The sequence below is a fragment of the Carassius auratus genome, chromosome 15 (assembly GCF_003368295.1).
Source record: "Carassius auratus strain Wakin chromosome 15, ASM336829v1, whole genome shotgun sequence".
Taxonomy (NCBI): domain Eukaryota; kingdom Metazoa; phylum Chordata; class Actinopteri; order Cypriniformes; family Cyprinidae; genus Carassius; species Carassius auratus.
The window spans coordinates 8,719,439-8,744,754 of NC_039257.1; the positions used below are offsets into that span (position 1 = coordinate 8,719,439).

The 25,316-nt window shown below is 35.6% G+C and overlaps 1 protein-coding gene across 3 annotated transcripts in view; it reads left to right on the forward strand.

The window, feature by feature from the left end:
• The window catches only part of col4a4 (collagen, type IV, alpha 4), a 58,834-nt gene extending 34,412 nt beyond the window's left edge, over positions 1 to 24,422 (forward strand). The window contains exons 5-49 of one of the 3 annotated variants that reach the window (XM_026282094.1): positions 3,322 to 3,456; positions 3,543 to 3,587; positions 3,832 to 3,948; positions 4,077 to 4,145; positions 4,367 to 4,402; positions 4,534 to 4,596; positions 4,829 to 4,864; positions 5,088 to 5,129; positions 5,210 to 5,290; positions 5,381 to 5,425; positions 5,560 to 5,622; positions 5,958 to 6,002; positions 6,121 to 6,174; positions 6,289 to 6,349; positions 6,615 to 6,719; positions 7,569 to 7,661; positions 8,517 to 8,579; positions 9,086 to 9,091; positions 9,253 to 9,342; positions 10,764 to 10,924; positions 11,025 to 11,097; positions 11,392 to 11,498; positions 13,641 to 13,824; positions 13,981 to 14,049; positions 14,569 to 14,676; positions 14,879 to 15,097; positions 15,234 to 15,395; positions 15,469 to 15,636; positions 16,213 to 16,356; positions 16,480 to 16,587; positions 16,679 to 16,860; positions 17,034 to 17,097; positions 17,618 to 17,692; positions 17,810 to 17,917; positions 18,009 to 18,116; positions 18,207 to 18,278; positions 18,373 to 18,501; positions 18,922 to 19,029; positions 19,165 to 19,320; positions 19,432 to 19,539; positions 19,641 to 19,778; positions 20,106 to 20,222; positions 20,391 to 20,570; positions 21,312 to 21,598; positions 22,351 to 24,422. In XM_026282094.1, the coding sequence (XP_026137879.1) occupies positions 3,322 to 3,456; positions 3,543 to 3,587; positions 3,832 to 3,948; positions 4,077 to 4,145; positions 4,367 to 4,402; positions 4,534 to 4,596; positions 4,829 to 4,864; positions 5,088 to 5,129; positions 5,210 to 5,290; positions 5,381 to 5,425; positions 5,560 to 5,622; positions 5,958 to 6,002; positions 6,121 to 6,174; positions 6,289 to 6,349; positions 6,615 to 6,719; positions 7,569 to 7,661; positions 8,517 to 8,579; positions 9,086 to 9,091; positions 9,253 to 9,342; positions 10,764 to 10,924; positions 11,025 to 11,097; positions 11,392 to 11,498; positions 13,641 to 13,824; positions 13,981 to 14,049; positions 14,569 to 14,676; positions 14,879 to 15,097; positions 15,234 to 15,395; positions 15,469 to 15,636; positions 16,213 to 16,356; positions 16,480 to 16,587; positions 16,679 to 16,860; positions 17,034 to 17,097; positions 17,618 to 17,692; positions 17,810 to 17,917; positions 18,009 to 18,116; positions 18,207 to 18,278; positions 18,373 to 18,501; positions 18,922 to 19,029; positions 19,165 to 19,320; positions 19,432 to 19,539; positions 19,641 to 19,778; positions 20,106 to 20,222; positions 20,391 to 20,570; positions 21,312 to 21,598; positions 22,351 to 22,608 (4,842 nt within the window). In that variant the 3' untranslated portion in view covers positions 22,609 to 24,422. The remainder of the gene's footprint in view (positions 1 to 3,321; positions 3,457 to 3,542; positions 3,588 to 3,831; positions 3,949 to 4,076; positions 4,146 to 4,366; positions 4,403 to 4,533; positions 4,597 to 4,828; positions 4,865 to 5,087; positions 5,130 to 5,209; positions 5,291 to 5,380; positions 5,426 to 5,559; positions 5,623 to 5,957; positions 6,003 to 6,120; positions 6,175 to 6,288; positions 6,350 to 6,614; positions 6,720 to 7,568; positions 7,662 to 8,516; positions 8,580 to 9,085; positions 9,092 to 9,252; positions 9,343 to 10,763; positions 10,925 to 11,024; positions 11,098 to 11,391; positions 11,499 to 13,640; positions 13,825 to 13,980; positions 14,050 to 14,568; positions 14,677 to 14,878; positions 15,098 to 15,233; positions 15,396 to 15,468; positions 15,637 to 16,212; positions 16,357 to 16,479; positions 16,588 to 16,678; positions 16,861 to 17,033; positions 17,098 to 17,617; positions 17,693 to 17,809; positions 17,918 to 18,008; positions 18,117 to 18,206; positions 18,279 to 18,372; positions 18,502 to 18,921; positions 19,030 to 19,164; positions 19,321 to 19,431; positions 19,540 to 19,640; positions 19,779 to 20,105; positions 20,223 to 20,390; positions 20,571 to 21,311; positions 21,599 to 22,350) is intronic. The other 2 variants (XM_026282093.1, XM_026282095.1) reach the window with 2 other exon arrangements.
• The last annotated feature ends 894 nt before the right edge of the window (positions 24,423 to 25,316 follow it).

Consider the following 25,316-nt stretch of genomic DNA (forward strand, 5'->3'; position numbering starts at 1 on the left):
TTCCCGGCCCTACTAATTATGCTTCCTTCCAACTGCTTGTCTTTAAAATACAAATATTGTGTAATCCCATGCTATCTGTAAAACTGGAATTAAATTTTATTTCATTCACGTGTTTTATAAACGTGAAATCCTTTTTGGATTACAATCTGCTACATTTAATAATTCTAGCTGCTGTGAGAAAAAGCTATAAACGATACGCCACCTGCAGGATCCTCACATGCGGAAGCCAAGTACCTGGGACATCTTCCTGGTTTACCGACGTGATGTAATGATGCTGCAGCATGCTCGAATTTTCTGCAAAAATGCCTACCCATACCACTCAAATTAGAAAACATTATTATAAACTAACCGTTGTGAATCGGGCTAAAGTAAAGTGATAGTTTTGATCACTGGCGGGTTATGTACTTGCTCAAATATTGATTTTGGATAATTTTTTACCAAAACAAGTTACGGAATGCAGCCAATCCAAAGTTCTGTGATGAAACTCTAGATGGCGTAGTCCAATAAGTCGAACTCAGTCTGACATAATGACATCATTAGCTATGTTTTCATACACCTATTTTTTATGCGCATTTTAGAATATTATACATGCAGGATAAAACACAAAGATTAAATTCTAAAATGTGCATAAAAGCTTATGCGCACAATTTAGTAGGATAGACTTTTTATACCATGAGAAAAAACATGATACAAACATAGGATAGGATAACTTGACTAACCAGCAGAACTATCTCATTCCACAGCATCTGAAATGTTTTTGGGTCATTCGGGAATGCCTGAGCAAAGTCTGTAAGTCTGAATAATTGTCTTACATGACTACATTAAAAACAGCAGACATCCACCTTTGAAAGCAGTGACAGCATTTATTATTTTGTCTGCTCCCTGTGAGGAACAAGTAATTTATCATATATGAAAAATTTTTATATTTAGTGGCTTGTCCCATACGTGTCTTTAGTGAAATTTAGTGCCAGTTTATCAGGAAGTGACAAATTTGTTCTCTTTGACTCAATGAATGGAAACGGTCCTTTATTTGCAAATATTTTGTGACGTTGTGATGAAAATGCAATTTTTTTTAATTTATTTTTTTTATTTTAGTACAACAACCTGAATAGCTCTATTGATGAGTATTACATGTGAATACATGTCTATATGGTTCAGGAGTTGTGTGTGATGGTTTGGACAGCTGTGTTTTGCTGTGCAAGCCCTAATTGTAAACCAGAGGTGTATGGATGTGTGTGTGTGTGTTGCTGAGGGAATCTAGTGGGTCTTTACTAATTATCACAGTCACTGCTTTCCCTGAAAGACTGTGAACACCCTTAACACACAATGATCTACCTCTGTCACAACCACTAAATGCATGCTGCTTAACACACACTCATACTATCATACTTGTTTCACATCACAAAGTCAAGTAGAATATGATGTAGGTCTTTTTTGTTTAGTAAGTAAACTTAAAAGTTATATGAAGATGAATGTTGTAGCTTTATAAAGTTCAAAATAACAGCATTTATTTGAACTACACGTTTTGTAACATTATAAAAGACTTTATGGTCACTTTTAAATAATAATACTTTTAATAAAAGTTTTTTGGTTTTTTTTTTAATTTCTCTGAATTTAACTTTGTGCAATAGTGTGCATTTCTGCAAAGTTTTGAGCAAACACATTTACAATTTATTCTGTAGTTTTTTACTCATTGACTTGCCCTGTCAGTGCTTTGCTATTGTGTCTGATCAAAGTCAAATCCAATGTCTTACAGGTCATTAAAAAACACATTCCTGTGTGTTTGCGTAAATAAAGGATTAAATCCTTTTTGCTTTGTCAGCTAAAGACAGTGACCAGAGTAAGAGAAGAAGAGAGAATCGTTCCTGGTATTTTAATTAAAAGTGCTCTAAAACTGAAACTGTCACAAACCAGCTGTGGGAAAAACCTGCAATTAACATGATTCTTTCCTCCCATTTAGGGAGGCTGTTTAGCAGAGTGAACTTGAAGAGAGGATGTCTCCCCGCATGGACTGCATTCAGTCCAAAATTTTATGTTTGCCACTGTAGTTTTTAAAAGGATTTTTGCTGTGCATGTAAACACTGCTAAAACCAGTGTTCCACTGCTGTTCCCGTGTATGTGTGTGTGTGTGTGTGTGTGTGTGTTTCTCTTAGTTCCCGTCAGTGTGTTGTTTCAGTCAAAGCTCTTTTAGGCCATTCCAGTCACTCATTCACTAATTCTTTCTCATGCAAGTGTATGTAGTTTTTTTTTTCTTTGCCTCATCCTTTTTATATATATATATATGTATATATATATTTATATTTATAGCAGTATTTAGATGTGATGCAATCAGTTGTTTTTATATAGTACATGCAATTATATACTGTTACATATAAAAAGTCTTTATACAACACAGCTACTTACCAGAAAGAAAAGAAAGCAAGCACTTAACCTCACTGAAGAATCACTCAAACAATTTGAGAGCTAACATCAGTAACCAATCACACTCAAGCCTAGAGCAGCATCTGGTGACACACAACAGTACTGTGAATGTAAAATGTTCTTGACGTTTTGTCACACCCTTGTGGTGATTTTGTAAAAATACAGTACTGTTGAAAAGTTTGGGGTCGGTAAGATTTTACAGTGGTTTTGAAAGACTCTCATGCTCCTCAATGCTGCATGACTGTAAAATTGTCAAATATTACTTAGTTTAAAATAAATGTAATTTATTCCTGTGATGCAAAGTTGCATTTTCAGCTTCCTTTGTGCCAGTCTTTAGTGTCACGTGATCTTTCAGAAATTTTTCATTCTAATATGCTGATTTCTTATGTTTTTCATTGTTATATTTCATTGTGCTGCTTAATATTTTTGTGGATACTGTGACACATTTTCAAAAGATTCTGTGAATAGAAAGTTCAAAAGAACTTTCAAACATATAAATACATGCATGTGTGTGTGTCTGTGTCTGTGTGTCTGTGTGCGTGTGCATGACCCATGCTGGCCAAATGAATCAGAATCTGCACGGGATTTTTTTTAGCTACAGACAAAAAAAAGTGAAAAATATATGAAATAGAAAACATTTAGAAAGCATTTAGGCCTGTTTGTTTCTTTCTCTGTTCTGCTGTTTTTTTTTTTGTTTTTTTTTTTGCATCTGTTCTTAGTTTTCATTACAAAGATAATATAAAAGTTATATTGTGATTATGAATATTGCTTAAAATATTATGTTCATATTTATTAATATGATTATATTTTAGTAATAATCCCTGCCAATCGAAATACTCAGAAAAACTGTACCTATTACTTTAATATTATTATATTATTCTGTTGCTATTTTTTTTCTAGGGGAATCCTGGTGTGTTAGGTCCGCAGGGCATGCAGGGGCTTCCAGGTTTGCCTGGCCCCCAAGGACTTAATGGCGAAAAGGGTCAACGTGGACTCATAGGCATGCCTGGACTCTCTGGCCCAAAAGGAGACCAAGTACATAGAAATACACACTCACCCACAAACAATTCTTCGAAAGCTCAATACAAGGACTTTCATTCTGTTGCATTCTTTTGTGTTAGGGCTTTCAAGGAGATCAAGGCTATGCTGGATTAGATGGAGTGCCTGTAAGTGTTTTCCATCTATAATAGGTTATAGATGGAAAGCATCTATAACCTATTGAAAAATTTAAAAGCATTAATTTAAAATACATTTTTGAACCTATACAAATTAAGTTATTAAGTGCGATTAATCATGAATTAACTCATGAAAATCATTCGATAAATCATGTTCAAATATTTTTATATATTGACAGCCCTAATTATTATATATTTTATTTCATTTCCTGAAATATTTCCAATAATTATCCAGGGTCATCCAGGGCCTGGTGGTCTTCCAGGGCTTCCAGGGAAGGATGGCTGTAATGGAACCAGGGGGCAGCGTGGGTTGAATGGTGAGACAGGACAGCCTGGCTTCCCGGGACCAATGGTATGAGACATGTTATAAGCAATTTGTAATTAATCTTTTTTGTTGACTGGGCTCTTTCAGTGGTTTCAATCCTGCAGTAAATGAAGTCCATGACTCCTTCTTTTTTTTTTTTTTTGCGCTTGTTTCAGGGACTACCTGGGTTAAAAGGAGCCAAAGGAGACCCGTTTACAAGGATACAGTTCCTTCCTGGGACACCTGTATGTATAATTCCAAAAAATGAGTTTATGGGTTTATATTTTATTACTACTGACTATATTCTGCATGCAGTCCGGAGGTTGAGCAGCGTTGTGTCATATAAAAGCAAATATAAAAGCTGATTTCTTAAACAGTGAAATACTTTTGTAGTTTTATTGTCTTATTTAGAGATACTTTATAATCATCTTTTTATACTCAACGATTCTGTTTTCCTCACACATAGGGTGCCGATGGACTACGTGGAATACATGGACCAGAAGTATGTACTAAGTGAAAAAACACCTTATGCAAAAGTCCTTATGTAAGCTATAATGTATTACTTAAGTGCAGTTTTATTTATTAGTTAGGTTTGTTTTGTTTGTGTGTGTCTGTGTTTTAATGTGCATAAAGGGGCTAAAAGGGGTCACTGGCCCACAAGGTCCACCAGGACGAATGGGGTCTGATGGGTATATGGTGAGAAAAACTTTTACTCTTTAAATACTCAGCACCATTTTTTATTCATCCATATTATTATTATATGTATAATAATAAAATGATGTATGTATTCAGGTTTTTTTATTTTCAAAATTCAAAGTATCAGTAAAATGTTTTTGAAAATAATATATTATGCTCAGCAAAAATATACTTTTAAATAATATTTGTATTAAATTTAATGTTTTTTTGTTTTTGTTTTTTCTAATTATAGGGCTTACAAGGAATACCAGGTCAAAGAGGCCTACCAGTGAGTTTTGCAAGTGCATGCCCATGAAACTATGAAGTTTCTCCATCTGAAGTTTACAGTTTATTAGCTCAGATTTGAAAATCGGAAAATCTTTGAGTGCAGCAGCCCTTGACTTCTAGCGTCTTTCATTTAACATGCACTTCAGCTTGTTCTTCTGTTGCCTGTGCATAATATGAAGCCGTTTTCTATTATTTTAAATGATATTTTGTTCATTTGTCCATAGGGAGACCCAGGAAGATCACTGCCTGGACCAAAAGGAGTTGAGGTAAATAACACACGTGGCAGTACTGGCTTTATTTCATACTTGAATTTGTGTTTAACAACATCATCTTGATTCTCTTTTAGGGGGAACAGGGGGAACAGGGTGAACCAGGTCCTTTTGAATATGTGGAGCCCAACCCAGAAGACTATGTAAAAGGCGAAAAGGTAAAACATCCCAATAAGTTTTCAGCTTTTTAGGACACCATGCAGCTTCCAAGGAGAAAATGATGGTGGAATTTTATAATTTTTTTGTAGGGGAGGAAAGGTCAGAAAGGAATTTGTGGACCACCTGGCCCAAAGGTGAATATTTCTGCATATTTATTTAAATGTATTAGTCCTAATAACTTCTAAACTAACATAGCAAGCCCTGATATGTGACCTGTGTTAGCTGAAGCCCATTAATGTGGTTTTACATTCATTTTTGTGTTTCTCAGGGTTTTGAAGGGTTTCCAGCTGAAAAAGGAGAGAAAGGCATAATTGGTTTACCTGGTAACAGAGTAAGATTACTCACTAGTTTTCATATCAGTTGATCCACTACAAACCGACACCACAACCCAAACGAACATAACACCTTAAACCAACTGTTATAACACTCGATTGTCAAAACAAACAATCATAGAATTCCAAACCAACCATTCAAAACATTCCAAAATAACCAATTAAATTATCTGTATTAAGTATTGAATTCCTTGCATTTCACATATTCAGATTATGCAAGTATGAGTTAATTTTTAAAAAGTAAGAAAACAAATTTAATAACCAAAATACTTTACTCCATCCTTTTACTTTTCCAGTTATACATGTTGTTGTATTTTTTTTTTTTTTTTATTAGGGCCCACCTGGATATCCAGGAATAATTGGCTTTCCAGGACTTAAGGTACACTTTTTAATCATTCATAATTGACCATTAATAATGATTTGTTTCTCTTGATATGATAGGTTTGTTGAATTATACTGTTTGTCACTTCTGATGTTATGTTTCTTTACATATACAGGGGGCACTAGGGGAAAATGGTCTCCCTGGTCTATATGGCAACCCAGGGTCACAGGTCAGGCACACACTCACTAGACATTGTATGAAAAAAAAATTATTTAGTAAGAGTAATCTACTTGCAGTATATTGTCATTTGCTTGCTGACACTGCTGCTGTGAATGTGTAACAGGGCTACCCAGGAGACCCCGGACCTAAAGGAAACCCAAAAACCTATTACAACAATATGATTGGTAATGGAGTTAACATTATCAAACCCAGAGACATGTGAAATGTACTGTACTGTCTGTGGTTAGGTACAGTATTTACCATGAAGATTGTTTCGAATGAATTCTTTATATTCAATGTTTCGGATTTTGGTTTTGAGAGGTTTTATATATCATTGTATTTCTATATGTCAAATCTATAATATAATATACGTATATAAATATGATATTTAATTTAAAACGTTTTTTAAATTTGTGTTTTATAAAAGCTTGTGATTTTTTTTTTTTCCAGGACTACCTGGAGATCGTGGAATTCCTGGTTTAGCTGGACCTCCTGGGAATAGAGGGTCAATGGGTATACCTGGACCCCCTGGTGATCCTGGAGCATCTATAATAGGTCTGAAATATCTTAAAGGGTTAGTTCACCCAAAAATGAAAATTAGCCTGTGTTTTACTCACCCTCGAGGCATCCTATGTGTATATGACTTTCCTCTTTTAGACGAATTCAATCGGATTTCTATAAAAAATTGTCCTGGCTGTTCCAAGTTCTATCGTTGCAGTCATCGGGTGTTGCAGTTGCGTGCCTGTGTTTTTGTAAGTTATTAAGTGCGCAGTGGATAAGACAAATGCCTTTGGTGTGAGAGACCCGGGTTCAAATCCACTGTGAAACACCAATGTGTCCCTGAGCAAGACACTTAACCCCTAGTTGCTCCAGAGGCGTGCAACCTCTGACATATATAACAATTGTAAGTCACTTTGGATAAAAGCGTCAGCAAAATGTATAAAGTAATGTAAAAAAATATATATATAAATATATTTATATAGTATGTCAGCGTTGCGTGATTAGTGACGAATGCAGAGAGAGAACAAAACAATGAATTAGAAGCACAATTTGTAAAGAAACAAGTCCTTTGTTTCTATAAACGTGTGAGGCATGTTTTATTATGGATGTGCACACTTTATTTGACCGCTTGTGGACTGATCAACTGTAACACCTGCTGACTGCAATGACAGAGCTTTGAATAGCCATGACAATCTTTTATAGAACTCCGACTGAATTCGTCTAAAAAAAGAAAGTCATATACACCGAGGATGCCTCGAGGGTGAGTAAAACACCGGCTAATTTTCATTTTTGGGTGAAGTAAACCTTTGAATTTTTTTATTTTTTTTTTGACATTCTTTGATGTCTTGGTGTATATTTTCCTTTCTTTTCTTGATTATTTTTCTTACACTGCTGTGCTTTTAGGTTCAGTGGGGGAATCTGGTTTGCATGGTCTTAATGGTTTCAAAGGAGAAAAAGGTGACCCAGGAAAATTATATGGGTCATACTTAAACTATGGTAATGTTTTAGATTTTTTTTATTTTTGCTTACCAAAATATTTTCAATATAAATTTTCCTAGACGTTATAATGATTTGAGTCATTGTATTATTTGTGTGACTGAATTGTTAGTGGCAATCGTAAAAAGCTGGAATTTTTTCTCATTTTGAACTTAAGGTACATTTACATCACTGTTTTTGGCTTTAAGCATATATATATATATATATATATATATATATATATATATATATATAATTATGTAAATGTCATAGTCATTAGTGGGATCTGAGGAACTCAAAAGCTGTAAGTGGTGTATTTATTCATAATCTTATTCAGAAATCTGCTGTTGAATGGAAAATAATATTAAATCTTTAATATCTGAAGTGGGGATATGTATGCATGTATGTGTGTATGTAAATGTATATATTGTGTTGTATGTGTGAGTATTTGTATATACATAAGAAATATACACTGTACACACACACACACATTATATGAAGAAAAACTTTTATTTTGGATTGGATAGACAGCACTAATATATATATATATATAATTGGTCTTTTATACTGATTTGCTACTCAAGAAATCAGTTTTTTATAGATTTGTTTTAGGATTCAAAGTTCAAAGAGCAGCATTTATTTAAAAATACAAGTTCTTAACATTAGGAATGTCTTTTCTTAGGCCTTTAATCAACTTCATATGTCCTTTCTTTAAACAAAAATTAAATAATTAAACACAATTAAAAACCTTTCTGAAAAGGTGCGTACTGTAGTGTACCGTTTTTTTTTTTGTTTGTTTTTTTTTTTTCACAATTTAAATGTCAAAAACGAGAGCGAATAGATCTTGGTTTTGTAATATAATCTATCTTCCTTTAGGGGAACCTGGAAAACCTGGCCCTCCTGGATCCAAAGGACAGACAGGAATTCCTGGTAATCCTGGTAAGTGGATGTGGATTTCCCCCCTCAAATTGTTACATTTTCTATTGTCTGTTTTAACCAGCTCTGACGAATTGATGTGATTGAGTCACATCAAAGTATCTGTACATACTTGTATAAATGCATGTTAGAGGCAAGAAATGAAAACCATAAGTCTTTATAATTAGACATATTTTAGAGCATGTGTTTACTTAGTTCCAATAATGCTTTTGTTTACTTTTCATAATTGCCTTTTTTCATTAAGATGTCTTTTGTAATTTTTTATCTTTTTGTTTAATTTGTTATTAATATTAATAAAACATTTTGCGTGTTTAGTGTAGACACACTAACCTATGTCTCATTCTGTTGACATTATTGATAATGTCGATGGGTGTGCATCATCACTGAAGTTATTTTATGGTCTTCAAGCATGTCATCTTGTTGTTTGCCTGCTTGCATGTTGTCTTTGTGTGCATGTCCATCCTGTTACGGTGTCAACATTTGTCTCGTCATGTGTGTCGAGTGAACAGTTTGTGGTGAGCATTATGTTTTGACAGTCACATGCTACATGAATTTATCCAACATCTTTATACATGTAACATAATACTTAGATACATAAGGCATTTAATTTTAAGAGCTATCATTCTAAAGAAATACAGCTAATACACTGTGATGAGAATAACTGCCTGTGATACAGGTTACTATTGCCTGCCTGGAGAGCGTGGAGATCCCGGGCAGGTTGGGAAAAGAGGGCCTCCTGGAATAAAAGGTGTTTGGGGGAGAAAAGGTGAGTTTTCATACATTGACATATAATCTTATATTTATATAAAGATTAATATACATGTGTGAATGTCATTCTATAAGATTCAAAATATGAGTGGTCTCTGCAAACGATGCAGTATTTTTTTCAATTAAATCTTTCAATTCAAGTTTTTAGTATAGCACTTTGCAAGATACAGATCGTAGCAAAGCAGCTTTACAGACAATTCAGATTTTAATAATATATTTAGCAGTTGCTTGTCAGTGGTAACTGTCAAATTGATGTACATATTTAGTGGATCATCTCATCTCAGGTGTTCGGTCATCTCAGGTCTTTGTAAGGGATGGATCCAGACTGAAGATTGTGTAATTCCTAGTATCCCATGGCAGTAACAGAGAAAAGAGTAAAGACCATATTTAGTGTAGCTGCTGTTCCAACAAAGCAAAAATATTTGTTCAATCCAAGCTAAGGAATAATAAGGTGCATCTGAACAGATATAAATGCAGTACAGGATTATGAGATGCATTATTTGGATGCTTGGCCAAAGAGATGTGTCTTTAATCTAGATTTAAACAGAGAGAATGTCTCTACATGATGTAGCAACAAACAGGAACTAACCTTAGAACTTTTAATTTTTTCTAAAACTTTGATTATTTGTTATTCGTTCAAAGGTTTGGGATTTGGGTCAGTAAGATTTTTTTTTTTAAGAAATTAATACTGCAATACATTGATCGGAAGTGACAGTATATTTTCTGTTTTTAATAAAGGCAGTTTTTTGTTTTTTTTCAGCAATATATTCTGAAAGAAATCCATTACCGTTTCCACAAAAATGAGCAACTGTTAAAATAATAATTTAATTTAATTAAATATAATTAAAACATTTGATAATAGTGATAATTATTTATTGAGCATCAAATCAGCATATTAGATTTCTGAAGGATCATGTGACCCTGAAGACTAGAGTAATGGCTGCTGAGAAATCAGATCTGGCATCACAAAAATAAATTACATTTTAAAATGTATCAAAATAAAATAAAAATAAAAACTATTTTAAATTGTTATTTAAAAAAGACTAATAAATATAACACAATACTGAAATAAATGCATCGTAAGAGACGTATTTCAAAACCATTAAAGAATTCTTAGCCAAAACCTTTAAGTCAGTTTAACCAGAAAGTGTATATTACTTGTTACTTGTTAATGTTTTGCTTAAAATTTGTATTTGTATTTTGTTATAAAATATTAATCATACATTTTTTGATGTGATTAATTGTTCAAATTCTTTTTTGTGGATCTCTTTCTGGTGCTGTCCGTGGTGCTGATTTTTTTGTCCCAGCTGTGAAGTTATGTGTAGTGTGTATCAGTGTCCATTAGGAGGCGGCAAAAGGGTGCTTCTTTTCAAACCAAGTGTAAGCGCATGTGCTTATATTCTTTGTGTTTCCTTTCAGGTCCTGATGGGGGATGTGCATGTGACCCCCTTGGTGATCTACCTGGCGATCCTGGCCCCCCAGGTCCTCAGGGTATCACTGGTGATCCAGGGCAAAAAGGGTTCCGGGGTCCTCCTGGTGATATCGGACCCATCGGAGAGATGGGTGGGAGAGGTGCAACTGTACGTAAACCTGGTTGAAATTCAATATTTTTGTATTCAGCTTGTATGTGTAATTACACATCTTTTTGTGTGTGTGTGCATGTCTCTTGTTGTTTCTCAGGGTCCCAGAGGCTTCACAGGTGTCAGAGGGCTTAAAGGAGAGAAAGGAGAATTTAGGATGATCAGCATAAAGGGTGAAGTATATTCGCAGTTAATTTATTTAATTAATTAATTTTTTGTTCATTTTAAGACTCATCCAAAATGGTCTAATATCTAAGAATAGGTTCTATATTATAATGCAGCATGAACAGATATAATGTCAAATGCCTGATAATGAAATTATAATAAAACTTTTTTTTTTCGTAAACATTGTCAGAATTCTGATTTTAAGTTTTGTTACTTCTGATTTTTTTTTAATGATCAAATCTATCATCTTTATTTTACATACAACTGACATGCAGTTATCAGAACTTTTTGAATTGTTAAAGGGGACAAAGGTGACACGGGATCTGTTGGACCATTTGGAAAACCAGGGTTTAATGGGAGGAAAGGTGCTGATGGGAAGATGGGTGCCCCTGGAGATCCTGGATCTCTGGTAAGACGTGAACAATTATAAAATTAATTACAATTTTAAAAAAGTCATATATAGTTGTGCAGTGGTACTGTACATACTACCGTGCATTCAATGATTTCTGATTAGCATGTAAAACTGAAGACTGGAGTAATGGCTACTGAAGATTCAGCATTAACATCACAGGGATAAAATTTTAAAATATATTAAAGTAGAAAATTTGCGTTTATGACACAACGGTTTGTTTATATATTGCTTTAGTTGCCTACAGTGTCCTATAATGGCGTCCAGATGGTAACAATTCGAAGGAATCGTTTTGAGCATGTGTTGTATCTCCACTAATAGCGAAAACATTCCTCCTAACTACCATATCATACAGCTGATCAATCATAAATCAATTTGACTTTATTTATAGATTTGATTCGCACAAACAAAAGCCGTTATATTATACCCTAAAACACTTTCAATTAAACTAATATGAACTCTTTGTAAAAAATATTTCTCAATTTCCATAGCAAATATAACATCTGATTTGCTTTCCTGTAGATACAATTTTAGTTTACAATCAATCATAGTTCCCAAAACATAAAAACCTTCACAATTTCCACTGGTTGATCACCTAACATCATTTCTGTAGGGGTTTTATCAGTAGAAGACTTGCTTTACCCCATTTCTCTCATTTCAAAACATGCCCTTCATATTCATAATCAACACAATTCTCCCATAACAGTGCAGCCAATGCATATCATGCAATCTTCTGCATATTTATACAGTTTATAATCTGTACTCTGCATTTGCATCTCATTGTATATACAGAAAATATGGGAGACAAAACGCATCCTTGAGGTGCTCCTGTATTTATATATTGTACATATCTAATTTAACCCCCTGTAATCAATAAAAAGAACACGTGCATGTGGTCACGGTAAGGTGGGCCACTGCCTACCGGTGTATGTGTATCCTGATGACATCCCTATAGGCTATCATTTGATATTACTACCAAGGGTATCACTGGTTTTCCCTCATATAGGTCACACAATCACTATTCAATTCATACATTAATCTAAGTTCTTGTTAAAGAGACTCAAGAAGGAATAATAAAGTTGAAATCTATAAAGTTTACTAAATGAAAAAACAGAGAGAACAATTTTTTAAAGAGGAATAGAGAGGGAGGCTTATATCCAGGGGTTCCAATGCAATGCACTTGTTCGTAATGATTAGGGGTTTGGGATTATTTTCATAGTCAATTAATCTGTTGAATATTTTCTCAAATAATCGGTTAGTTGTTTGGTCTATAATATGTCAGAAAAATGTGGATCAGTGTTTCCCCAAGTGCCCAGGAATGGTCCTCAAATGTCTCGTTTTGTCCACAACTCAAAAATATTCAGTTGACTGTCTCAGAGGAGAGAAGACACTAGAACATATTCACATTTAACAAGCTGGAATCAAATATTTTCTTTACTTTTGTCTTTCATATAATTGATCAATGACACATTTTAAAGTCCTTGATACAGGTTTAGCTTTTTCTTTTACTGTCTATGGAATGCACATGCGCATTACACAACATATGGGTTCTGAATCGACAGGTGAGGTCCGAGACTTTTATTCTTCCTGTCAGTCTCATAGAGACGGGAAGAGAAAAGATTAGTTCATTTTGCTGAACGAGACTCAAAGATCCGAGTCAGTAAAATGATCCGAACTTCCCACTTCTACTGGCAACACCGCAAGCATTGGTCAACACTGACAAGTTACAGCGCAATATGAAAGAATTCATCTTTAACAACAAACAACCTATGAAACTAATAATGAACATAAAATGACATAAGCTTAATTTAAAATGTCATAGGAACTGTAGGATATTTAGAGGTGGATAAACTCAATTTAGAGGTGGATAAACGCACTTTGGAGGTGGGTAAACGCGATTTCTGAATTTTGGGAGGTGCGTAAACGCCGTTTACGTGCGTTTAGCCTCCACTTAATCCCTGTGTGTGTGTATATATATATATATATATATATATATATATATATATATGTGTATATATATATATATATATATATATATATATATATATATATATATATATATATATATATATATATATATATATAGAATGATTTATTTGTATAGTAATTTACCATCAATTAATTAATTTTTTTATTTTCCAGGGAGATAGTGTTATTGGTCCGCTGGGTGACCGAGGGTGTCCAGGAACTGCTGGTGTAAAAGGCCACATGGGTCCAACTGGTCCTCCTGGCCCGAATATGATGGGGTCAGTTGGGCAACGGGGGGAACCAGGGGAAGCAGGACCTCAAGGCCAGATGGGACCCCCTGGTTCTAAAGGTGTTCAAGGTAAGGCTATCAGCAAGCTGATTAAGGTTTTTTTTATTTTTTTTATACTATAATTACAATTTGTTGAAAACATGGCAAATGGAGGATGTTAAAATCTGTTAATGATATCAAATGTTTGAGGTCAGTGTGAATTTCTGGGGGCTTTTTTTTGGATAGGTGATACCCTGCCCTCTGCACCTGCCATACCTGGACCCCCAGGTTCTAAAGGAATGCCAGGTTGTAAAGGTAAATATATATTGAAATAATTTCTAAATGAAAGAATGAGAGTTCTCTCAGTTTTTTGCAAAAATGTAATGATACAACTGAAGGAATAAGAGTATTATAGAGCAATAAGAGGAACTGAGTATTGTAAAAGTGTTTTAATGTTAAAGCTGCAGTCCGTAACTTTTTTGGGTTAAAAATGATCCAACCGTGCCGGTACAATACGTAACCAGTACTTGAATGATGATTCCTTTGACAGATTATAACGTAGTTTAGACAAAAAAGAGAAATAACTGTAAACCTGCAATTAATTTTCTTTTAATTTCTCTAATTTCAAATGTGTTCTACTTATCAAGAAAAAACATGGAATAATAATTAGTCAGACCTAGTTTTGTTGGAAAATATGTATTGAGCTAATGAAGCCTGTTTTGGACTCTTAAAATATGATTTGAAAGGGACCCAATTCTTAAAGTAGAAGTATCGTAGCACTGATGACTGTTATCAGATACAGTATATGACCAAAACCTTCATGTTTTCTTTCAGGTGAGATAGGTAAGCTTGGAAATCCAGGATGCATAGGACAAATTGGACCAGATGGTCCCAAGGGAGAGATTGGAGACCCTGGCAATAGTGGGTTGGCAGGACTTCAAGGTAGTAATTTAAGGTTTTGGTGTATTTAAAAACATTTCTGTTCAACTTAATGAATGTTTAATCTTTGGATAAACCCTCATTGATTCTATTCAACATGCATTTATCAATTATTCTATATCAACATGATATATCAACTCGACTAGAGCTTGTCAAGTTGGAAAAGTATTGCAAAAATCTAATATCCCTGCAATCTCGTCCGCAGGTCCGGTTGGATTATTAGGAGATCCAGGTGAGACTGGCCCAGATGGAATCAGTTCTAGTGGCTCACCTGGCACACCTGGTAATCGTGGACCCCAAGGTCTGAAAGGGTCTTTAGGAAACTCTATTATAGGGGCCCCAGGACCGAAGGGGCCAAGTGGGATTCAGGGATATCAGGGTCCTAAAGGTGTCCCTGGACCTCCTGGACCAAATGGATTGCAAGGTACTATATTGAGACATCAAGGCTTGAATAATATCTTGCAAAAAAAAGAAAATAGCTTTTACTGGTTATTAAATAAAGGTTTTGGATCTGAAAATATCCTACAAAGTCCATCAATATTAACTGACTTTTTCTGCAGGTGCATCTGGAGTTCATGGACTTCCTGGTAGAAAAGGGGAAAAAGGAAAGGATGGTACACCAGGAGCACCTGGTTACCCAGGTGTGGGACCAGAGCGGTGTGACAAAGGACAAGCTGGTCCACCTGGCAAACCAGGACCACCAGGCTTCACTGGACTGAGAGGTGAGTAGAGACCACTGTATGAACAGAAGCTTGTTGAGATTGTTCTCATAATAATGTCATTTTTCTGTGTCAGGCTGCCCTGGTGAGAAAGGACCCCCTGGGGTGGTGGGATTTCAAGGCATTGGAGTCAAAGGAGAATGTGGCAAGCCTGGTATCCCAGGCTGTCAGGGACGCGCAGGCCTTCAGGGACCTTCAGGACTCAAAGGGGACAGTGGAAACCCTGGAGGCCCTGGAGCAAAGGGTAAAGAGTGTGACATGTGACATTTAAACAAATCACTAACTGTGGTCTGCAATATTTTGATTAACTAGTACATATTTTTACAGTTAGGATGGAACTTAACAGTGTATACACTACCATTTTGAAAGAAGTCTGTCATGCTCATTGCTCACTTTTATATATTACAAAATAGAGTAATACTGTAAAAAAAAAAAAACTTAATAAATTCCTGTAAAGCAATGCTAGATTTTTAGCAGCCATGACTACAGTCTTCAGTGCCACATGATCTTTCAGAAATCATTCTAATATACAGATTTTTAGGTCAAGAAATATTTTGTAGTATTATCAGTTGAAAAAGTTGAAAACTGCTGCTGAATATGGGGCTGGGAGAGGGGATTTGTTAAAAAAAAATACATTAAATGCCATTATCATGGTGTTAATATTAATAGTTAAAAAAAAAGCTTACCTTCAACACTGGAATGTATTTTTTTTTAAGTGTGTTATATCAAATTTACATTTAAATATATGCTATATAGATATTTAGAGATTAATACAAAAAGGCTGTCAGATTTTTAGATGTCATGTGGTATTGCAACTCAGGTTTGCCTGGATTTCCTGGCCAAGATGGCTATCCTGGCAACAAAGGGAAGACCGGCCCTTTGGGGGCTCCTGGACCGAAAGGCTTTAGGGGTCTCAATGGATATCCAGGTTTCCCAGGGTTCAACGGAACCAAGGGCCAGAAAGGTACTTTAAAACACTGTGATATACCATACTGTCATGATTTTTATTTATTCGTCAGGTCTAATGTAATGATGGCAGCTAAATGTATCAAATACACGTTCTTACATGTTCCTTCATGTTTTACAGGATGCAGTGGGCCTCCAGGATCTCTGGGAGAGATGATTTCAGTGCCAGTGAAGGGCAAACTAGGGTCACCTGGACCTAATGGGGAGAGTGGGGTCATTGGAGAAAGGGGTAAATCTGTAACAAATACTCAAATCCTGGATTGGTTTTTAACCTTTTAAAAAAAAAAAAATTCTCATCGCATGCTGTGATTTTCTTCCAGGTAATAAGGGTGAGCCAGGGCCGCCTGGACAACCAGGGTATCCCGGACGTAATGGACATTCAGGGTATGAGAGTGGCCAGCGTGGACCACCAGGCTTTCCGGGGTTGTCTGGCCAGCCTGGTGTCCAAGGGCAACGTGGGCCAAGGGGAATTGCAGGAGCTCCTGGGTATAATGGTGATCCGGTGAGTGGACGTTCTTGTTTGAATATGAATCTTATTTAATTCTTGACAAATTATTTAAATTGTGTTATTGGTTTGATTGTCCTGACAGATAGATATTTTACATAAACAGGACTAATGAAAAATGAACTGTGGCTATATGTAAATCATAGGCATTAATGCTTGTTTCTTTGTAGGGTGATCCTGGAATGACTGGTCTGGCAGGAACCCCTGGTTTCCCTGGGTTTGATGGTCCTAAAGGTAAAATGCATACTCAAACCAACATAACCCTTCAAAATTTTGGAATTAGTTAAGTTTATATTATTGTTTTTGAAAAAAAAAAATGTAAGCTCACCATGGCTGCATTTGTTTGATCAAAAATACAAGAAAAAAGATAATATTGTTAAATATTATATATACAAATCCTTCAGAAATCAATCGAATATGCTCAGGAAACTTTTTTATTATTAATGTTGAAAAGAGTTCTGCTTTATTTTTTTGTGTAAACTGTGCAAAACTTCCAGGATTCTTTGATGAATAGAAAGTTTAATATAATCAAATTAATTTGAAATCTTAACTTACAAGCAATAAGTGGTACTTGTCACTTTTGATCAATTTGATGCATCCTTGTTAAATAAAAGTACCAGTTTCTTTAAAAAAACAAACAAAACAAAAAAAGTCATTCTGACTCCAAACCCTTGTAAGGTGTACGTGTACATATTCAACGACTACACAATCAAGTTATATTAATTTCAAAACCTTCTTGTTCTTTCTTGTATAGGTGACAAAGGTGAATCTATTTTTTGGCAAGGACCAGCAGGTGAGATAGGGCCATGTGGAGAAAGAGGAGTGTCAGGTAATGTTCACCCTACTGTCCTGTTTCGTTCTTGTACTGTAATATGTATTTCTATAGTACAGAAATGCATTGGAAAAAATGATAGAGCTGTAAAAACAATGTCATTCTCCCCAATAGCTCCCCCTGGTGAAAAGGGAGACTGGGGTGACCCTGGCCCACCCGGGCCTAGGGGAAACTGTGGTCCACCTGGACCACCTGGGAACAATGGCCTGGCTGGACGTCCAGGTAAAATAGACCAGGCTTTGAATTAGCAGATACACACATCTGTGAATGCACATCTTCTTAAATCCATATTAATGCGCCTTCTGCTATTCAGGAGTGGTTGGGCCCCCAGGTCCATGTGGAAGACATGGTCCAGAAGGTCCTCCGGGGCCTCCAGGTAAACTGGGCCCTAAAGGAAACCCAGGATCCACTGGCCTTGGAGGTTAGACTGCTTATGCTCTGTACAAACAAACTGCCACTCATTTTAAAACTAGGACAATGTTTTAAACTAATATTTGTTTTCCTCTTTCAGGACCTCCGGGGCCCCCAGGGCTCCATGGACTTGACGGCCTGAAGGGGGACAAGGGTGAAATGGGATATCGAGGTGGGATATCGGGGTTGTTTGTGCTGTCAGAAGTTTTGAAATTACCAGATGAAAAACATCCCTTTCATTCCCTCTCTCTTTTGTTGTCCTTCAGGAGAGGATTTAAGTGGGTATAGGGGCAATATAGGACCATCTGGAGACAAGGGCACTCCAGGAGACCCAGGTTTACAAGGTCCATCACAAACAGGTGTCCGAGGTCCAAAAGGACAGTGTGGAAGCCAAGGTACATAACTCATAACTCATAACTGATAGAGACAGTTTGTTTATAATTGTACAGGAGAATTCCCTTAAAGATTCATAAAAATGCAGTTCAAAAGTATGTTATTTTTTAAGAAGTTTCCTTTATTCAGCAAAGATGCATTAAATTGCTAAATGTCTAGCTATTTTCAAATAGTATAATAATATTAATGTTATTGCTGTATTTTAATCAAATAAATGTAGCCTTGTTAAACATAACATTCAAAAATGTGTTCCAACCAAAGGTTTTTTAATGCACTTTTGTTTATAGATTACTGTTGGCTAATTTCAATATTTTAACTAAGCAGAATTGTAAAAAAAAATATATCAGGAAGCATAATCACACTTTTCATGATCTACTTTAATCCACAATGTCATCGTTTTCTCTTTTTATATTTATATATAGGAGACCCTGGTCAAATGGGTCCTGTAGGCTTTCGTGGTGAAGAATGTAAGATTCCTAAACCTGGACCCAGTGGAGAACGGGGATACGCTGGGACAGATGGACCTCCAGGTGTGTGTGGTCATTTGGAAGCACTAATGATGCACACAAATAGAATGGATAGCACTGCTACAACTCAGGAAGACAAGCTGTAATGTTCATATGTAAGCTATGTGTCTATGCATTGAATTATGTATTATGTTCCAGGGCTCAAGGGAGAGACAGGAGAGGCAGGCAGTGTGTTCACAGTGTGTGGTGATTTTGGTGAACCAGGTTTTCCTGGTTCGCCAGGGTATAAAGGAGAAAAAGGAATCCATGGGCCCAGTGGCCTCCCAGGGTCTGACGGCCTAGAAGGTCCAAAAGGTAAAAGAAATAGTCTTCATTAAAAGATTAGCATATGAATCCAAAATATTTTGTGTCCACTTTACGTTCGCCATTTGTCATTCAGTTTGTTTTATTATTATCTTTCCACAGGTGAAAGTGGACAAAGTGGACTTTTGGGCCTTCCGGGACCCTCTGGCCCCATAGGAGATTGTGGACCCCCTGGTCTTTGGGGCGCAAAAGGAGACAAAGGGGTCCCAGGTCATTAGAGGCTTCAGATCATCAAACTCACCGTCTTATCAATCAGTAAAGTTATGATTTATACCCTCACTTTCAATTTCTTTCTCCCTTTGTATTTGTAGGGCCAAAAGGAGAGCCTGGGGCTGTCAAACTTCCTTCTTCTCGTCCCCCTTCTCCTGGACCTAAGGGTGCTCTTGGTGCACCTGGCCCGGTTGGGGATGTTGGTGATCATGGACCTAATGGCTCTGGGGGTCTGAAAGGTACAAATCAGTTTAACAGCAGGTGTTTGCTTTTATAAGATCATGAAACATCTCCAATTCTTACCAGAGTTAACTAAATTCTAAATATATTTTTGATCATAAAAATATATATATTAGATTAAAACCTTATATAAAACAGAAATATACTAAAAAACACTGTCAAAATGATGAACAAAGATTATTGAAGCACTTCTTATGAAAAAATATGATTTCATTCTTTCAACTTATGTTACTTGCTGGTTGTCAAAATCTTGAGGTGTGAACATGCAGAAGTGCAGATGAGGGTAAATGTTTGTGTTTGGAATGAACACTGCCTTTTTTGCTCAGGTATAAAGGGACAAAAAGGAGATATTGGATTCCCTGGACCTACTGGGACAGAAGGACCAGTTGGAGAACTTGGAAGCCCTGGAGTGTCTGGCGACAAAGGAGAAAGGGGCAGTCGGGGTATGTTTGTGTGTATCCTTAACAACTTGCAATATTTAACCAACTGAGCCTTTTGCTCCTGCCATCATTCATCCAGTACATTTGCATTCATTCATTTAGCTGATATTTCATCCAGAGTGACTCACATTAACCCAACCATTTGTCCATACATTTAATTTTCTTTCCCAGGATCCCCAGGGCCAGATGGTGATCAGGGTCCCCCTGGCACATCATCTGCCGGCTTTCTTTTGGTGAAGCACAGCCAGTCTGAGGAAGTGCCCACTTGTCCTGAGGGCTTAAGAGCGTTATGGAATGGCTACAGCCTGCTATATCTGGAGGGTCAAGAGAGAGCACACACACAAGACCTGGGTATGTTCAGACTCTAAAGTACTTAGGATTCTGTAAAATGCTGCTAACTTGGTTTTTGAACAGATTATATAACAACCATTTTAGTATCATTGAAATACTATAGTTTTTTTTAATCCTTTAAAAAAAATTTTTATTATTATTCTTTTTTTTTGGGGGGGGGGGGGTTAAAGTTTTAGTAATTTTGTTGTGTGTTTTTCTCTATTTAATTTACATTTTTGTATTTAAAATATTTTAATGTATTTTTATTATATTTTCTATTATATTTTATAATATATTTGTATTTATTTTATTATGTTTTTCAGTTTTAATTTTAGTGCATAGTTAAACTAAATGAAAATGTGAAATGATATTTTAGCAGCTAGCAGAAGTTTTAGATTTCATTTTATTTTTAAATTAATCTGTATTGTATTTTAAATAACAACCATGTTTTTGAGATACTATTATTTACTTCTAATATTTTAAATTCATAAAAAAAAAAATATTTTATATTGTAATTTTAATTGTATTTATTCTCTGTGTAGTTTTTATGAGTTTTATTAAGATGTCTATATAGTTTTTATTCATTGGTGTTTCTTTTAATTTTAATTCTACTTTTTCAAATAGCTGAAATTAAAATTATTTATATGTCTTTCAGTTAACGTTAAGGGTTTCAGTGGAAAGTTTTAGTTTTTTTTTTTTTAGTTTTAGTTAATTCTAATAACAGCGATAACAACATTTAAACTTATTTTTGTGTTTTCACAGGCCAGGCAGGTTCATGTCTGCGTATGTTCAGCACCATGCCATTCTCCTGCTGTAATATGAACAAGTGTGATTATGCCAGTCGCAATGACAAATCCTATTGGCTCTCTACAACTGCCTCAATTCCAATGAATTCCATTCTGAGGGGAATGGAAATTAAAGAACACATCAGCAGATGTGTGGTGTGTGAGGCGTCATCGCCAACCATTACATTACACAGTCAAAACGAAACTAAACCAATCTGTCCTTCTGATTGGAGCACACTATGGTCTGGATATTCATTCCTCATGGTAAGGGAAACCAAGTATGACTGTGTTCCAAGCCCTAGTAAGCTGCCTATAAGAATTGTTTTTGAGATGTTTTAGATTTAGATGTTTCCTACTGCAAAGGCCTTAAAGTACACATGAAATCAGAATTGACTATATATAAAATTTTCATTTATTATTTTATATATATTAAAAATGCCTGTATAGTTTTTATTAATTTATTTCAGTTTTTAAATTATTTCAGTGCATTGTTAAATTAAATAAAAAATGTGAAATGTTTATTTGGCTAGCTTTTAACCAGTGAAATCAACTAGTGGACATTTTATATTTAATTTAATTTTAGTTCATTTTTATTTTTAGTAATGAAATGGCTTTTTTGAGATAAATTGAGACTTTTTAAAAATATTTTGATATTAAATGTATTTCTCATTTGATTTCAAAATGTTGTACAAGAAATTAATACTTTAAAATACATTTAATTGATTCATAATTTTACATTTTACAGAAATGTAACTTCTAATGTTCTTTTGAACTTTTTAATCGAATGATAATCCTAAAGTCTGAATACTAAATTCAGCTTTGCATCACAGAAATAAATTATATAAATCTGTTAATATATTAAAATAGAAAACAGTTATTTAAAATTGTAAAAATATTTCACAATATTGCAGTTTTTACTGTATTATTGATCAAATAAATGCAGCCTTGGTGAGCGAAAGGGACTTCACTTTACATTTTGAACAAATCACATGATGCATCTTTATTTTTTGTTCCAGCATACAGGATCAGGGGACGAGGGAGGTGGACAGTCTCTGTCATCAACAGGAAGCTGTTTGTCGAACTTCCGCAGCCAGCCGTTCGTGGAGTGCCAAGGTTCGTATGGCACATGCCAGTATTCCCCCACCTTCTTCAGTTACTGGCTGACTAGAGAGAACATGCACCACAAGGTTCCCCAAGGTACTGTGATCAACGGACAGAACCAGCGCAACAGCATCAGCTCATGCAGCGTCTGCATGAAGACGACGCCGTTATAAAAAAAACACTGCACTGAGAATGCACACCAATAGGTCAACGCAATGGAAGTGATTGAGATGCTTTTGGTCACTTTTTTTGGAGAAGAGAAAAAGGACATAATTTGTGATTTATTTTTGTTGAACTACAGGCTGTGGTCTTTTTACTTCAGTGGATTCGTTCCCACATAGCTCAGTCTAACATGACTTTCTTCGTCTACTTGTTTGTATTACATTTTGGTGCTAGCAAAAAGACCATTTGCACAAATACCTATATACCAATGTTCCTTTTCTCCTTAGTATCAGCAAGCATTTCATTTGCGCACATCAAAATATTAACGCAATATTGCATTGATATTACAATCATTAGTATTTAAGCAGAACGTATCATTAATACTGAACCTTGAGAACAAAACTCCCATGATCCAGTGAAATCAAATAGGAATGTCTGGTAGAGGCAGATAGCTAAATTGCTATTGCTGTGACCGGTAGGTATGGGTTTTTTTCTGTATAGAAATCAACAAATTACTGTTTTTCTTTCCAAAGTTTTCTATGCTTTGATTTTAAACCAAGCATTGTGCTGAATTAAGATCCAGTCACATTTGGAATTCAGTCCTTTCAATAGAAATCGATTTCACTTAAAGGTGAGATTTACAACGCAGATTTCACAACTGGTTCACTGCACTGTTAGCAATAGACTTTTTTTCCCCTGCCAAATATTACCGAGATTTTGCTAATGTGACAATATCTTTACTGTTTATTGCTCTTTAACTGAGTTCAAGAATCCAGTACATTATTTTATAGCTGTTGATTTGTAAAATGATTGGGAATATTTAGTCATTAGAGAGAGACAGCTTAAGCGGCATTCAACTCATGTTAGCAGTATGCCCCTTATGAAAATTAACTGTGGTTTAAATACAAATAATGATCTAAAAAAATATGTTAGATCAGGTAGCTAACAACAAATTAAACGTGGTTATATAAATGGAAATAAATCTGGGGAAAAAAGTCACAGTTAATTTACTTAAGGGAAATATTAGCCTTGCTAATGCTATGCTCTGCTGGATGAACTACAACCACTAGGTCGATAGATGTTTTCAGTCAACAAGCTGCGGGAACTAAAAATTAATTTGTCTGCAGATTCTACAGCTTGAACCAACAAACATTTTAGTGTTGTCTTGGGTTATAGGATATGTATGTCCATGTGATAAAAGCATTATCATTATCATTAGCAGGTCAATATGGAGGAAAATGTAGGAGGATATAAGACTTCACTCAGTAGTTAGATGTTAAAACACCACCTTATTTCATTGTTTTCCAGTAGGGGTACAATCCACAACTGGCTGGCAGGAGCAAGTGGCTGGTGGCATCTGCCAGTCAGGTCACTGGCAGCTGCCAGTGGTAGGTCAACAACACTATTTTTTCAGAACCAATTCCAACTCCGTTTTTTTTTTTCTTTTTTTTTTAAATCAATGTGAAATTTCTATTTCTGTTGTGTGTTCACCTGATCATCAGTTTTGTGTGTTAAACACAATCTACTAAATATAGACAACTTAATTTTAATGAAAAATAACAAATGAAAAGAATGAAAAGAAAAACCTTTTGGTGCTTTTGGCAGTGTGGGCAGGTGCCAAATCCTGCTGGAAAATGAAATCAGCATCTTCAAAAAGCTGGTCAGCAGAAAGAAGCATGAAGTACTCCAAATTTCTTTGTAAACTGGTGCAGTGACTTTGGTTTCCAAAAAACACAATGGACCAACACCAGCAGATGACATTGCACACCAAATCATCACAGACCGTGGAAACTTAACACTGGACTTAAAGCAACTTTGGCTATGAGCTTCTCCACCCTTCCTCCAGACTCTAGGACCTTGATTTGCAAATGAAATACAAAACTTGCTCTGAAAAGAGGACTTTGGACCACTGGGCAACAGTCCAGTTCTTCTTCTCCTTAGTCCAGGTAAGAAACCTCTGAGTTTGTCTGTGATTCAGGAGTGGCTTAACAAGAGGAATACGACAACTGTAGCCAAATTACTTGACACGTCTGTATGCCTTGACCCCAGCCTCAGTCCATTCCTTGTGAAGTTCACTCAAATTCTTGAATCGATTTTGCTTGACAATCCTCATAAGCCTGCGGTTCTCTCAGTTGGTTGTGCATCTTTTTCTTCCAGACATTTTCCTTCCGCTCAACTTTTTGTTAACATGCTTGGATACAGCACTCTGTGAACAACAGCCAGCTTCTTTGGCAATGAATTTCTGTGGCTTACCCTCCTTGTGAAGGGTGTCAATGATTGTCTTCTGGACAATTGTCAGATCAGCAGTCTTCTCCATGATTGTGTAGCCTAGTGAACCAAACTGAGAGACCATTCTTAAGGCTCAGGAAACCTTTGCAGGTGTTTTGAGTTGATTAGCTGATTGGCATGTCACCATATTCTAATTTGTTGAGAGAGTGAATTTTTCTACAACATTCTAATTAATTGAGATGCACCTGAATATTCTCATGGATCTAGTCTTTTAAGTTGTCGACGTTTTATAGAGGCTTATTACAAATAAATTGTCCAAATGGCCGTGATCCCAACTGGCAGCTGATTGTCACTGCCAGCCAGCCACTGGCAGGTCACACTGTCAGCCAGTTGAAGATTGAATCCCTACTCCAGTTTTATATATATATATATATATAAAATAGCCATTTCCATGTCTTCTGGTGTTTGTGAGAAGACTGTTCCCATTCAA